The sequence below is a fragment of the Corythoichthys intestinalis genome, chromosome 22 (genome assembly GCF_030265065.1).
Source record: "Corythoichthys intestinalis isolate RoL2023-P3 chromosome 22, ASM3026506v1, whole genome shotgun sequence".
Taxonomy (NCBI): domain Eukaryota; kingdom Metazoa; phylum Chordata; class Actinopteri; order Syngnathiformes; family Syngnathidae; genus Corythoichthys; species Corythoichthys intestinalis.
In genome coordinates, this window is record NC_080416.1 from 17,426,102 (window position 1) to 17,440,525 (window position 14,424).

A 14,424-nucleotide genomic window follows, 5' to 3' on the forward strand; every position below is an offset into this window, starting at 1 on the left:
TTTAATAGTGATTTATTATGTTACAAATAGATAATACATAAATAAACAATGTTTAGATTCGTTGCATTCGAACAATCATCAACTCAACTTTAAGTTTTATTTGAATTGGTTCATATTAGGTTAAAAAAAAAAGTGTCCATTATGAACTTGTGATTATATGCGTTTCGTGTTTATTTATGTATTTGTTTAATTGTGCGTTTACATTACATTAGTTTATTAGGTTTTTAGTTCAACTCTACAGGAAGTTGTCATCGCGAACTGCGCGTCTGCAGTGTTGCCACTTCCTGTTTACGGGCGGGAAGAGTGAACGGAGCTGGCTGTCGAAGCTAGCAGGTTTAAATCCCACCATTGCTGTTATAACAAGCCTTTGCTCCTTTTAATGATTTGGGCGTTACATCTGTAGCGGATACGATTCAAACGGAATATTGCAAAAGGGTTTTTTTTGCAGATGGAGGACCCTCCCGCTGATTCTGGCGGCGGCGATGCATCAACGCTGGGCCCCGCGCTGCAAGTGTCAGATATCTGCTGTACAATTGGGACTTTCCCCTGTCGTCTCGTGGAGTGGAAAGTCAAGCCGGGGTCTTACGTCAACGTGGACTCCGTGTTAGCGCTCTGCGTCCCCATACCCCCGGAGAAGGTGGAAGGGACACCCAGACTACATGAGAGGAAGGTGAAGTCGGACCGCGCGGGAGTCGTTCAGGAACTGTGCTGTCAACCCGGACAGGTCATACCTCCAGGGTGAGTAATTTCTTAGAAGCCTTTATGGTTCACTCGCGAATATGAACTGAATCGTATCAGTATTATGCTATCTACCTTACGGGTTAACTTTGCTGAAGCATGGGCGCTAATGTGAAGGCTAGCTTGTTTGGTAGTTGTCTCGTTACGCGCAATCAAGTTAGCTAAAAGACGGTGTTATGATGTTTGACCTAGACTTTTAAAGTTAAGTACTTGTCTTTCAGTGGAGCACATAAATGGCTTTTATTCCACAGTAAAGCGAATTATAAGTCATACATTATTAAATTTTACCGTTTAATGACTCTTTATATTTGTATTAACGTGTTGTTTGGGTTTACATGCGCAACGTGTGGTTGCTTTTATTTTGAAAGCGGAAGTTGCGCGTTGTTTAGCGGTGTTGACCTTGACGACGCAAATGCCGCGTGCTTGAAATGTTTTCTTGAATGTTATTGTAACTCGTTTTCAGATGAATCATGTACATATCGGATTATTTATGTCAAACAAAATAAGATATAGTGATTTCTATGTTATTGCAATTCAATGACTTTATTACAATCATTATCTCTAATATCAAGTGCAATTCCCTTGTAGATGAATAAACTATGTCTATCAGAACGAGATATCAGTAATGAATCAACAACTGACAGAAAATCAAATCATGAGAATCACTGGTGAATTAAACCTAATTACTATGTTTCAAGTATTTAATGTTTACGAAATCACTTGATTGAAATACCTTGTATATTAAGTGAAACTATTAATTTCTTCATTGAATCACCTTGTATATTAAGTGAAACTATTAATTTCTTCATTTGTCTCTTTATTCCGTCAGAGGCGTCATTGTCAGAATTGCAGGATGCAGCCACCCGATCGTAATGAAAGGCTTGTGTGCCGAATGTGGCCAGGACCTGACTCAGTAAGGGCATGCAAAAAAATGTTGACATTGTCAAGATGATTGAAAACTCACTCGCACTCATTTATGTGTCCGCTACCCACATTTATGTATCATACATGTTCTATGCCTTGTTAATTAACAAAAAAAAAAAAAAAAAAACAAGCATCGTAATAACTCTAGTGTTTGTGGTGCCATCATTTCAGTGGCAAAAGCCAACACAGTGCAAGTTTGAGACTACAGTTTTGATTAATCATTTATGTTCCCTTTCACTCTGTGTCAGTTTCATTGAAACCAACCCATTGTAAATTTCCTAGAAATCAAAACACTTATCTATTAATAGCATCTTCTCGAAAGCGCTTTTTTTAAAAGTCAGCATGTACTCAAATACGTGCATAGCAACCATTCGTTAATTCACCCTCCTTCACTCTCTTCTTTCATTCTCTCACAGGCTGCAGAGCACAAATGGAAACCAGCAAACTCCCATCTCCACGGCAACCGTCTCCATGGTGCACAGTGTACCCGAGTTGATGGTCAGCTCTGAGGTGAGCCGTGTAATGCCTTTAAGTACAGCGTTGCATGTATTGTATGTAAAATTTAACACACATTAATCACAAGCAATAGTTCATAATAATTTCTTTGTTCGTGGTTTTTGTTTTCAAATTTTAATGACCTGTCCTCCATCTCAACAGCAAGCAGAGCAGTTAGGCCGAGAGGACCAGCAGAGGCTTCACCGCAACAAAAAGCTGGTCCTGATGGTGGATCTTGACCAGACGCTTATCCATACCACTGATCAACACTGCCAGAAAATGTCCAATAAGGTACTTTTCACAGCATACAATATATTTTAACTGACTATCCCTACACCAGTGTTCGATTTACAGTGAATACCCACACATCATGATCTGACCGTGACTCTTTTTTTCATTTGGAAAAACTTTTTATCTTTTCTTGTTGCTGTTTTTATGCTCAGGCCAAAGCAATAAAATATTACCTTGACTCCATCTAGTGGTATCTCTGTTGTGATCATAGAATAAATTTACTGTCCTTTTGATTGCAGTCCTTGAATGCACCCTGTGCAATGTCAAAAATAAAACTGAAATGGCGTACCGCAAGCAATAAGTCACTTTTTGCCCATCAGTGTTCATGACGTGAGCAATTAGTTCTAGGCGGGTCAACCTCCCGTTTGTCCCTAATAGTAAATGCATGGAAATAGTGTACGAACGAGATGTTCACTGAGCTAAACCTACCAATTCTGTCCAAAAATGATGTCCCTGGTGCCAAATTCACTGGTAAAGATGTGGAAAAACATACAAATGTTCAGTTAAAGACATAGCTTGAGTGTCGAGGGCTCATGATTTTTTATTTTTTTATTCTATTCGTGATTAAATGCAATTTTTATGTATAATTTTATTTCCTGTTTCGATTGTCTTTGTTTTTACGTTCTATTGACTTAATGTAATTTTTATGGTATTCATGTGATGTTAAGCAATTTGAATTGCCTTGTGTTGAATTGTGCTATATAAATACATTTGCCTTGCCTCAAAACGACAGCAAAAAGAGCCGACCTGATCCAGAATGAGCTTTTTTATCAACACCTTTTCCTTGTGTGCATTGCCTTACGCCACTGACAATGACATTCTCCTGTCTCAACAATCTATCCTTTACCACCATATGCCCTGACTTTCTTATATATTATATCCTCTGGTTTTCTTACGTCTCTGACTGGTTTTGGGGGCAATTTACATTGCTGTTTTTGTGTAGCAATCGCAAATGCTACTCAGTTAAAACCAACACTTTAAATTTTTTTATGAATAGCAAATCTTAATTCTAGAATTTATTTACACTTCCCCCATACTAAAGTTGTTTTTTTTTTTTTTTTTTTTACAAAAGAAAAGGTAACGGTGGCAGTCAGATACCATTTTAATTTTTTTCAGGTCATCATTGTCCGACAAAAGCAACACGGCAAAACCCCACACTAAAAAAAAAAAAAAGTAAAAATATCAAAATGGCTTACCTCTTCGTCCTCTGTTGGACCATGGCCCACAACAAATGTTTAATGCCAATTTTCTAACTTCTTAAAATTTATTTTCTTTTAGGGGATTTTTCACTTCCAGCTGGGTCGAGGAGAGCCGATGCTCCACACGCGACTACGGCCGCACTGCAAAGAATTTCTGGAGAAAATTGCCAAATTGTATGAGTTGCACGTCTTCACGTTCGGGAGCCGCCTTTATGCACACACTATTGCGGGTAATTTGGTAACACTTTTCTTTTATTTCTTTCATAGATTAATGTCCATTTGCAGTAAAACGTGTATAGTGCCAGTTGTAATTCCACCTTACATCCACAAAGGGGCGCTATCCGCCAATATACCGTTTCAAATCATAACATTGATAGACTTTTTGTATTTTTTATTTTAACCTTGACATTATGAATACCAAAGAGAATAAACGACATCAGGATGTGCATTTTTTAGTTCTCCCTTCAGCAGTCTTAAGTTACATACTCGTACTCATCCATGGAAGCCCAGTGATGAAAAAATGTCATCTGTCCTCTCAGCAGAATTTTGATTGAGCGTTGGATGAAATTGAGCTAGTCTGATAAAGGCCATCCCTTATTCTGCCTGCAGTCTTCCATCACGCCAAGTGGTATATAACCCTTGCAAGGCACTGTTTTGCAGCCATGCGATGAATGTTTAATGCATTTGGAATTGAAATTTACTACCTCTGATGAGTTGAGGCCAGCCCAGGTCTCCAGCTGCAGTATATTTCCTGTCAAGAAAGCAAGAGGGGTTGTGAAATTATTTGAATGGAATGCTTGATTTGAAAAAGGAACAAAAATATGATCATGTTTTCTCTTATTTTGTTTTGTTAGGCTTTCTGGACCCGGAAACGAAGCTGTTCTCACATCGCATCCTGTCTAGAGATGAATGCATTGACCCCTTCTCAAAGACGGGGAATCTTAGGTGGGATTTAATATGTGCTATAAATACCAAATTTTGTCAATATATACTCCACTAATAATTGATAGCTCATTTGGAGTTTTAATGCAAATTTGACTTTAATGTAGGCATGTGCCGGTATGAAATTTTGACTGTATGATAACCTTAAGCCAAAATACCGCGATTTCACGGTATTGCAATTATAGGCAAGGCAAGGCAAGGCAAATTTATTTATATAGCACAATTCAACACAAGGTAATTCAAAGTGCTTTACATCACATGAAGACCATAAAAATCACATTTAAATCAACACAACGTAAAAACCAAGACAAAAGATCGCATTTAATCACAGAATAAAAATAAATAAATAAAAATAAAACAAAAATAAAAATAAAGCAAAAACTACTACTACTAATAATCATTGAAATCAGCAATGGAGATAAGCACAAGAGGAATAGAAGGCAGGTAGGTTGAAATATATAGACAGTTATGGATATGCAGTGCCAAACGAAAGCGTTTTTAGCCCTGATTTAAAGGAGCTAACAGTTTGAGCATACTTCAGACGTTCGGGTAACTTGTTCCAGAGGTGAGGAGCATAATAACTAAATGCTGCCTCACCCTGCTTGGTTCTTGTTCTTGGAACATGCAGAAGACCCGTTCCAGACGACCTTAGGGGTCTAGATGTCACATAGGAATCTAACAAGTCAAGCATGTATTTTGGTCCAAGGTCATTAAGTGTTTTGTAGACGAGCAGTAGTATTTTATAGTCTATCCTTTGACTCACTGGAAGCCAGTGTAGCGATTTCAAAACCGGTGTAATGTGGTCCAGCTTCCTTGTATTTGTGAGGACTCTGGCTGCAGCATTCTGTACTAGCTGCAGCTTCCTGACTGATTTTTTATCAAGACCTGTAAATATACCGTTGCAGTAGTCCAATCTGCTGAAAATGAATGCATGCATAAGTTTTTCCATGTCTTGTTGAGTCAGAAGCCCCTTAATTCTGGTTATATTTTTTAGATGGTAATAAGCGGATATAGTGACGGACTTTAGATGGCTATCAAATTTTAGGTCTGAGTCAATAATTACGCCAAGGTTTCTGACTTGATTTGTAGCTGTAAGTGACATTGTGCTAAGTTGGCTGCTTATCTTTGACCTTTCCTTTTTTGGCCCAAAAATGATCACCTCTGTCTTCTCCACATTTAACTGGAGAAAATTCTGGCACATCCATTCATTGATTTGATGAATGCATTTACTCAGGGAGACTAAGGGACTATAATCATGTGGGGACACAGAAATGTACAGTTGTGTGTCATCTGCATAGGCGTGATAGGAGATGTCATACTGTTCCATTATCTGAGCTAACAGAAGCATATAGATGTTAAATAAGAGTGGTCCAAGAATTGACCCTTGAGGGACTCCACACGTGAATTTGGTTCGTTCTGACTGATAGTTTCCAATTGACACAAAGAAATCCCTATCATGTAAATAGGATGTGAACCACTGAAGAATAGTGTCAGTAAGCCCTACCCACTGTTCCAATCTGCTGAGTAGTATGTTGTGATCAACCGAAAATGTGTTATTTGTAGATGTATGGGTAAAAAAAAAAATCTATTGAGGAGGATTTTTGTTTTATTTTTCACAACATATTTGGAAATTGTTACATCAACATGACTATAATGTTAAAATATATAAAACGGCAAAAAATAAATAACTGAAATATTTTAAATCAAATTGATATGAATAGAATTTATAGACTAAACCCACAGCCACAGCTCAAGTTGCTCAATATGAGAACAAGAACAAAAAAAAAGCAACTGGACTTAAACAATATGTGATCAAATTGATTTTATGTAAAACACATACATCTACTATTATTGATATCAGTTAGTTGAAAATTAATGGAGAGCGAGAGCAAGAGACAGTGTGCGTGTGTGTATGACTCGTATCATTATTTACACATTATACACACACACACACACACACACACACACACACCAAACCTCTCTCAACACAGAAAGTCGGCAGAGAGAAAAAACACCACAAGCTGTATTATGAAAATGTTATTTAGAACAGATTTTTACAATGGTAGGAGACTTCACAAAAGCAGGCTAATGGTAGAGAGGAAACTAGTTAGCCGTTTGGCATGCTAACTAGCCGTGTTATCTGCCTCAATAACAACAATGTGACATAAAAATACAATGATCCCTTAGTTTTTCGCAGTTAATGGGGACCAGAACCCACTGCGATGAGTGAAAAACCGTGAAGTAGCGACCCCCCCCCCCAAAAAAAAACAAAGATTTTTTTTTTTTTTTTTTTTTTTTTTTTAAACCTGTCCTATTCAGCTGCTTGGATACAGAAGAATTTTATTTTATGTATATTACATTCTTTATATATCTTTTTGTGTATACAGTACACTAGTTAGAAAAGTTAATGCAATAACTTGCATAAGATGAATAAAATGTACTCACCACACTGATGATCTTGATAAATGAAGAAAAAAACTGTAGAACAATGGGTATGAAGGTAAAGATGATTTATTGAGAAGCTTGAGAGTCACGCGATCTTTGTGGGCCTTAAAGCCACACTTCACTTCTTCCTTGAAAAGGAACGTCCTGGATGGCATCCTCTTCCAAAAAAGGCCAGTCTCGTCCATGTTAAACACCTACTCCGGGAGATAGCCACCCTCTTCAATTAATTTGGGAAATTGGTCCTCAACTTAACGAACAGCTGCGTCATGGTCCACCGAGGAGGCCTCCGCATGCAATGTAACGCTGCAAAGTCCAAACCTCTTTTTGAATTTTTCGAACCAGCCCTTGCTGGCAACAAAACCACAATTTTCTTCACTTGAAGCACTGGTACTAGGCTGTGGTTCATCCTCGTCGTAGTCGGCATCACCGCCACCTTCATTCAACTCTCCTTCAGGAATGAGGCTATCATACAGCGCTTTGGCTTTTGCCTGAATCATGTTTGTGTCAAGACTCACATTCTTTTCGCGACAGTCTTATATCCACACTGTTAGTGCATTTTCCATTTTTACAATCGTCTTGTTGCGAGGAGTCACCACTTGCTTAGTGCCCCTGGAAAACGACATTGAGGCAGTCTTTCGGATTCTCGCCTCGTCTTTTTCTATGTAACGAACGGTTGATTCGTTAGTCCGTAATGGCGTGCAACAGACACATAGCTGTGGCCAACTTTAAGCACGTCCAGTAATTGAACTTTCTCGTGCACCGTCATCATTTTTCTTTTCTTCTTGGGTTCGCTAGAGGATTGAGCAGGCTGAGGACGCTTTGGAGCCATTTTCCTTCGATAGCAGCAAGGTTAAACATCTCGGCCAATCAGCTTGCGATATTCCCGAGTGATGCTGGCCAGCGAATCAGAGCGGTGGAATATGAGTTGGGCGGGCTCTCCTTGCCTTCTGTTAGGGAACGGGCAGATTTTACACCATATTTTCTCTATTATTTTAATGTTTTATTCATGTATATATATTTTTTTGACTGAAAAAAATCCGCGATAGACTGAAACCGCGAAATTCGAAGCGCGAAGTAGTGAGGGATCACTGTAGTTAATACCGTACTAAGGTTTGACAGAAATTTTTGTGGTTTTGAAACCGTGACGTTTTCATACCACGGTAAACCTTGAAACTGGTAACTGGCACATGCCTACTTTAATGTTTTAATTAGTTGGGTCTCTTTAGTGATCATTCACAGGAATCCACCAGTCAAAATGGGGAAGAAAAAAAAAGGTTTCCAACAATTTCGAATGAACATTGACAGACGTGCACATGATTGTAGTCTTCAAGGACATCGCCATCTTCGTGATTATTTTCATTTAATCAAACTCACCTGGACGCCAAGAAAGTTCTCCAAGAGTTTAAGACGACATTCACCTTGCTAGATGCTAATGCTATGCTAAGGTTACATTTAGTGTGTGATGATCACTGAGCATAGATCTTTATAGGCTAAAGCAATATGGCATATCTTGTCACATTATGAGCTTATTACGGAAACGATGGCGAATTTTAATCTCCTTTTCCTCTCATCAGACAAAAACTGGCATTTGTCTCTTTTTGTTTTAGTCTCCCAAGACATGTTTTTAGCTCGTCATTGTCATTAAACAATTGTTATTAGACAAAAAGCGCTGTAAATAGCAGGGAATGAGTTCATTTATGGGAGAATATGTCAACAAGCTTTATGTCCTTGGTTGTTCTAACAGGTATCTTTTCCCCTGTGGGGACTCAATGGTGTGCATCATCGATGACCGTGAAGATGTGTGGAAGTTTGCTCCCAACCTCATCACTGTGAAAAAGTACATTTACTTCGAGGGCATCGGGGACATGAACGCGCCGCCAGGCTCACAAGAAGCTCTGATGGCCAAGAAAGGTACAGAAGCAAGATTTTCTTTATTCTTCTTGGGAAACTGTCCTTGTCCATCGAGTTTAGTGCGCGTTCAATTCAATGCTATGTTCAAGGATTTGTTTCCAGTTCCTTGCACAGTCATTTCGAGGAGCCAGTTTTAAGATAACAAGCAAGTTCTCTGGCGAAACTCTTGTTAGGTCATTGTTCGAATGGCGTCTTGAGTTTTAAATGAAGACACGGGAGTGTAGCCTCTTTTCTTTGATCTGCGATTTACAATGACACAAGTGTACCAGTGGACCAAATTCTTCAACAATTATCGGTCTGTTTAACTGGAATTAAAAATTTGTTCAGATATTTCTTGAGAGATTTTTTTTTTGTGTAAAAAAAGGAGTCAATAGATAATACCAAGAAAAACACCAATGTAGATTACAAATGAATATATGGATTAAAAATGTTGCGTCTGTATTAGTATTTCATTAATGAAAAAAAAAAAAAACATTTGCGCTCCCATGATTAGAAGCTAAATTGTGAAATTATGAGAAAAAATTCATAATATTTGGTATTTTTTTCTTTTTTAATGATATTAAATTCAATTTGATGATTAGTAATACATGAGTAATATGTTCTACCTCGACATACGATTACTTCGACACACGATCTTTTCGACATCCGACGTAAAATATGACCCGCCATTTGTTTCTACATCCTGCGAAATGCTCGAAATATGACGATTTATGACAGCGTCGCAAATTCATCCGCCGTATGTTTAGGTACCACTGTATTACAATAACAGGCTTTATGCAGGTCATTAAAAAGCATTAAAAGTCATTAAATGGATTTTGTCAAAATTCAGGCCTTAAAAAGCATTAAATGTTTGAAGCCCTTAAAATTGTATAAACTTGGCAGTTAAAATGTTTTTTATTAGAATTGTCTGATGATATCAGATAGCTGGGATAAGAGAACGTAAGATAAGATCATTACGGGATAATAGAGTCGATACTATCGGCTATCCGATAACAACGGCCGATAAACCTATTTTAAAATGACATCGGATAATATCGAAATCTGTTTTTCTTTATTGGTTTTGGGCCAATATGTATGTTGCCTTCAAAGTGACTGTAGAAGCCTTCTGCCTTTGTATAAGGACTGTTTACAGCTTAGCTCAGCAGTTATGCTTATTGACCATTAGATGTCTCTAAACTAAGATGTTTGGAATTTTTTATGTTAGCAGACCATTTGCACTCATGGTGCAAAAATTAAATAAACAATAATAAATTCATTACATACCTCATCACTGTACTGAAACTGTGTACCTTTGTTGTTATTTTGAGCCAAAAGCACTGTGTGAGCCATATGTGGTATGTGAGTGCCTTATTGGCACTTTGCATTTGCACTTGCACTTCATTCAAAAAACTGATGTTTCCACTATTGTAATTTCGACAACAAATATAGTGGCGCAATATAGGCACTTTTTCCATAACTTCATCTTGTTTTTCACAGAATGCTTATTGGAAAACTTTGAAGTTGTTACATTTATCATTATAAAAGTATCCAGAGGGCAATCACAGTACAATTAGTAATAATATGTCCATGACCGGACATATAGGTATCGGTTTGATCAGATTTTTGGAGTTGGACATTATCGGGATATTGGTTAAAAAGTAGGGCTGTCAATTTTTTTTAAATTAATCACGTTAAAATATTTGACGCAATTAACGCATGCGCGGAATGACCCATTCATGCGTTGCCTTAAACAGTTTACAATGACGTCGTTTTAGCACATTGAGAACAAAAAGGCAGAGAAATGCGAGTGGCGTTCATTGGACCGCACTTTTTATTGGCTTAAGCTTGGCAGCCACTACTAACGATCATGGTTGCCCAACTTCCCATCATGCATTTGGGCGGCGCACGAGACAATCTTTTTCTTAACACGCCTAATTGAACACAATGCAGTACATACTGTGACCATAGGCAGCTACCACAGAAAGTCATGGCTGCCCAACTTCCCATCATGCATTTGGGCGGCGCACGAGACAATCTTTTTCTTAACACGCCTAATTGAACACAATGCAGTACATACTGTGACCATATGCAGCTACCACAGAAAGTCATGGTTGCCCAACTTCCCATCATGCATTTGGGCAGAGCAGGAGACATTCTTTTTCTTAACACGCCTAATTGAACATAACGCAGAACATGCTGTATACTATTTGCGGCCACCACTGACAGTTATGGTTGCCCAACTTCCCATCATGCATTTGGGCGGATCAGGAGACGTTCTTTTTCTTAATATAAAATTACTATAACTTGTACTCAAATTTATCTTTTAAGAACTACGTCTTTCTATCTGTGGATCCCTTTAACAGACAGAATGTTAATAATGTAAATGCCATCATGTGGATTTATTGTTATAATAAACAAATACAGTACATATGTACAGTATGTTGAATGTTTATGTCCCTCTTGTGTCTTATCTTTCCATTCCAACAATAATTTACAGGAAAATATGGCATATTTTAGAAATGGTTTGAATGGCGATTAATTACGATTAATTAATTTTTAAGCTGTGATTAACTCGATTAAAATTTTTAATCATTTGACAGCCCTATTAAAAAGTAATTATCGTACAACTCGACTTACAATTTGTGTGTGTGAAACTATCTGCAGTTGGACATGGGCATTAAATTAGTTAAAAGTGGCATTAAAAAGCATTAAATGAGATTTGTTGATACCTGTAGAAACCCTGAATAAAAAAATATGTGAAATTGTGAATTAATGTTAAAATCCTCCCACAAATCAAGACTAGCTGTCTTGACTTGACAACATTCTCGATAGTTGTTATTTTAAATATTAAAAATAAATCTTGAAAATAACTAATTTTTACTCTAATGTTGAAATAGTTATTATTTTTTTTGTCATGATATTACATCATTATTGTGACCTTGCTAACATTATGTTACACCTTTTTCAATTGTAAATTTGTCTGCACTAATTATTAGAACTTTTATTGTTATCTGTTTTCATTCCAGTCATTACAAATTATATCTCGATTTCTTGACTTGGCGCCTTCTGTCAGTCGTTTCAGTACTCTTGAATATAAATTGATTCTTGTGCCGTGTTCGCCCTCAGGAAACCCACCAGGTCGTCCTGCTGAAAACACAGAGGCGTCTGAGAATCTCTGCGCGGATGAGCAAAATAACGGCCTCAGGAAAAAGCCGGTAAAAGATGGGTCTGCGGCTTCCCACTGCTCTCAGGGCATCCCGGCAAATGAACGGACACATCCCGCCGCGTCTGTGCAGGGTGAAGTTCTGACAGAAAAACATTCAGAGCCTGATGAGGAGGCCGCAGTGAAAAAAACTCAGGGGGTTGATAGTCAAGAAAATAGTAAAGAAAGTATTAGCAGGACAGAGGAGGCGCTGGACAGTTTGAACTCTTTAAAACCGAACAATGAGTCCAATAATTTGGACTTTGACCTTTCCAGTGACAGCGACAGTGAATCTGTTAGAGATAAAACGCCCTTAGTGGATGGTGGCAACCAGACAAAGAAGTCAGAGCATGAAGTTGCTTCTCTAGAAGACAGTGACGAGGCAAAGGAAAGCAGCGGGAAAGTCCAAAGTTCTGATTCGGCAGAAACTTCAGACATTCTCCTCCCAGAGCTTGGGAACGGCTGCTCGGACAGGAGGGAACCTGAAACCGAATCACAAAATAGTGAACAATCTGGGGTTACCATGGGGGAGGAGCTCCTGGACCAGAGCATGGAGGACGAAGAGGAAGAAGAAGTGGATAATGACAAGGACGATCACCTTATTTATCTGGAGGAGGTGCTGGAACGGATTCACGGCGAATACTATGCCCGTTACGAGGCTTTTCTAAAGACGGAAGTACCCGACACGCCGGACATTCGCAAGATCGTCCCGGAGCTAAAGAGTAAAACGTTAGACGGCACGACGTTAGTGTTCAGCGGCTTGTACCCGACCAACTACCCGATAGAAAGGACTCGTGAGTACTACCATGCGAAGGCACTGGGGGCCAAGATTGGCAAGAATTTGGTTCTAAGCTCACAAGAATCCAATGGGACCACACACCTCATTGCTGCAAAATCTGGTATGTAATTTCAATTTGAATATGTTTAATTTCTGTTTTACGGTGTTACAGAAATGTGTTTTTACATTAACCCCTTGATGCTTGAATTTGCATTTAAAAAAACTACAGTGGTACCTCTAACTTACGAAGCTAATTCATTCCAGGACCTTGTTTGTAAGTCAAAATGGTCGTATGTCGAGCAGGATTTTCCCATAAGAATACATTATAATTCCATTAGTTCGTTCCAAAGCCTGAAAACCGACACTAAATCCCTAATAAATGCTACCGATACTATTGCAAATAGCAATTACACAGAGCAAAATAAATAAATTATGAATAAAAATCTGAGTAATAATAATAATACCTGTAATAATTTAACAAATCAGGTTCTAATGTGGCAGATGTGTTTTGAGTGGTGTACCTGAACGTACCGCGTGGCTGACTTGACAAAGAGAGAGGACTTTTTACTTTCACTTTGTTCAGCTGCGGTGAACAGTAGGCTTGCTGTGTTGCCCAGGTTCTGAAATAAATTATTAAAAACCTTACGAAGCTGGCGATTTTTTGGCAATGTTACCTCAATAATACCGTAATTGTCACCTTAACTTATAAAGACCGGCGAACTGAGATCGGATGAGGACTGTCGACATCGTTGACATTTGCACGGCCGTAATCTCGTGCCAGTTCACGGACGCACACACCACGCTCATATTTTTCTATTGTTTCCATCTTCATTTCAATGTCAGTGTTAAACGTCACTTTTTTCCCTTTCTCACCACCTGCACTAACATTCTCGGAACCCATGTTGAACTCTCTCACAAGAAAATCCGCTGGGCGTCTGTCTTGTGGGAAAACAAAGAAACTTTAGCGCTGTCATAAATTGTTGTATTTCGAGCATGTCGTTGGATGTAGTCATAAATAGCGAGTCAAATTTTACCCCGGATGTCGAAAAGATCGTGTGCCGAAGCGATCGTATGTCGAGGTACTCACGCAATTAATTGGTTCTGGAAGTAGTTTCGTAAACGAAAAATTTCGTAAGTAGAGACGCGTTTTTCGTGTAAATGCCCTAATCCGCTCCAAGCACCCCGAAATTCAGACATGAATTTTTTATAAAACATAAAAAAAAGCATCAAAACATAACAAATACATGTTACATTTAGATTATTGCACAATAAACATAAAAAGAGAGTTGTGCATAATAATGTAATAATAAAAAAAGAGCAAAGAATAAAACTTAATACACTCATGTAAAGCTGTCGAACCACCCGTGGGGGCGAATGAAGAGGACACTGGGATACACACATACAGATAAAATAAGGTCCCTCTTAGCCAATTGGATGCCAGGAAGATGCTAGGCAATATCCAATGGGAGAGCAGCTGTTACGTTCAGTAAACTCTAGGACAGGAGTGCCCAAGTCTGGTC

General features: G+C 38.4%; 1 protein-coding gene across 1 annotated transcript in view; it reads left to right on the forward strand.

Annotated features, from left to right (window-relative positions):
• The first annotated feature begins 286 nt into the window (after positions 1–286).
• The window catches only part of ctdp1 (CTD (carboxy-terminal domain, RNA polymerase II, polypeptide A) phosphatase, subunit 1), a 79,656-nt gene continuing 65,518 nt past the window's right edge, over positions 287–14,424 (forward strand). Inside the window, exons 1-8 of the mRNA XM_057827913.1 lie at positions 287–738; positions 1,568–1,651; positions 2,079–2,172; positions 2,320–2,448; positions 3,727–3,877; positions 4,502–4,592; positions 8,779–8,945; positions 12,051–13,025. Of these exons, the coding sequence (XP_057683896.1) occupies positions 449–738; positions 1,568–1,651; positions 2,079–2,172; positions 2,320–2,448; positions 3,727–3,877; positions 4,502–4,592; positions 8,779–8,945; positions 12,051–13,025 (1,981 nt within the window). The 5' untranslated portion in view covers positions 287–448. The remainder of the gene's footprint in view (positions 739–1,567; positions 1,652–2,078; positions 2,173–2,319; positions 2,449–3,726; positions 3,878–4,501; positions 4,593–8,778; positions 8,946–12,050; positions 13,026–14,424) is intronic.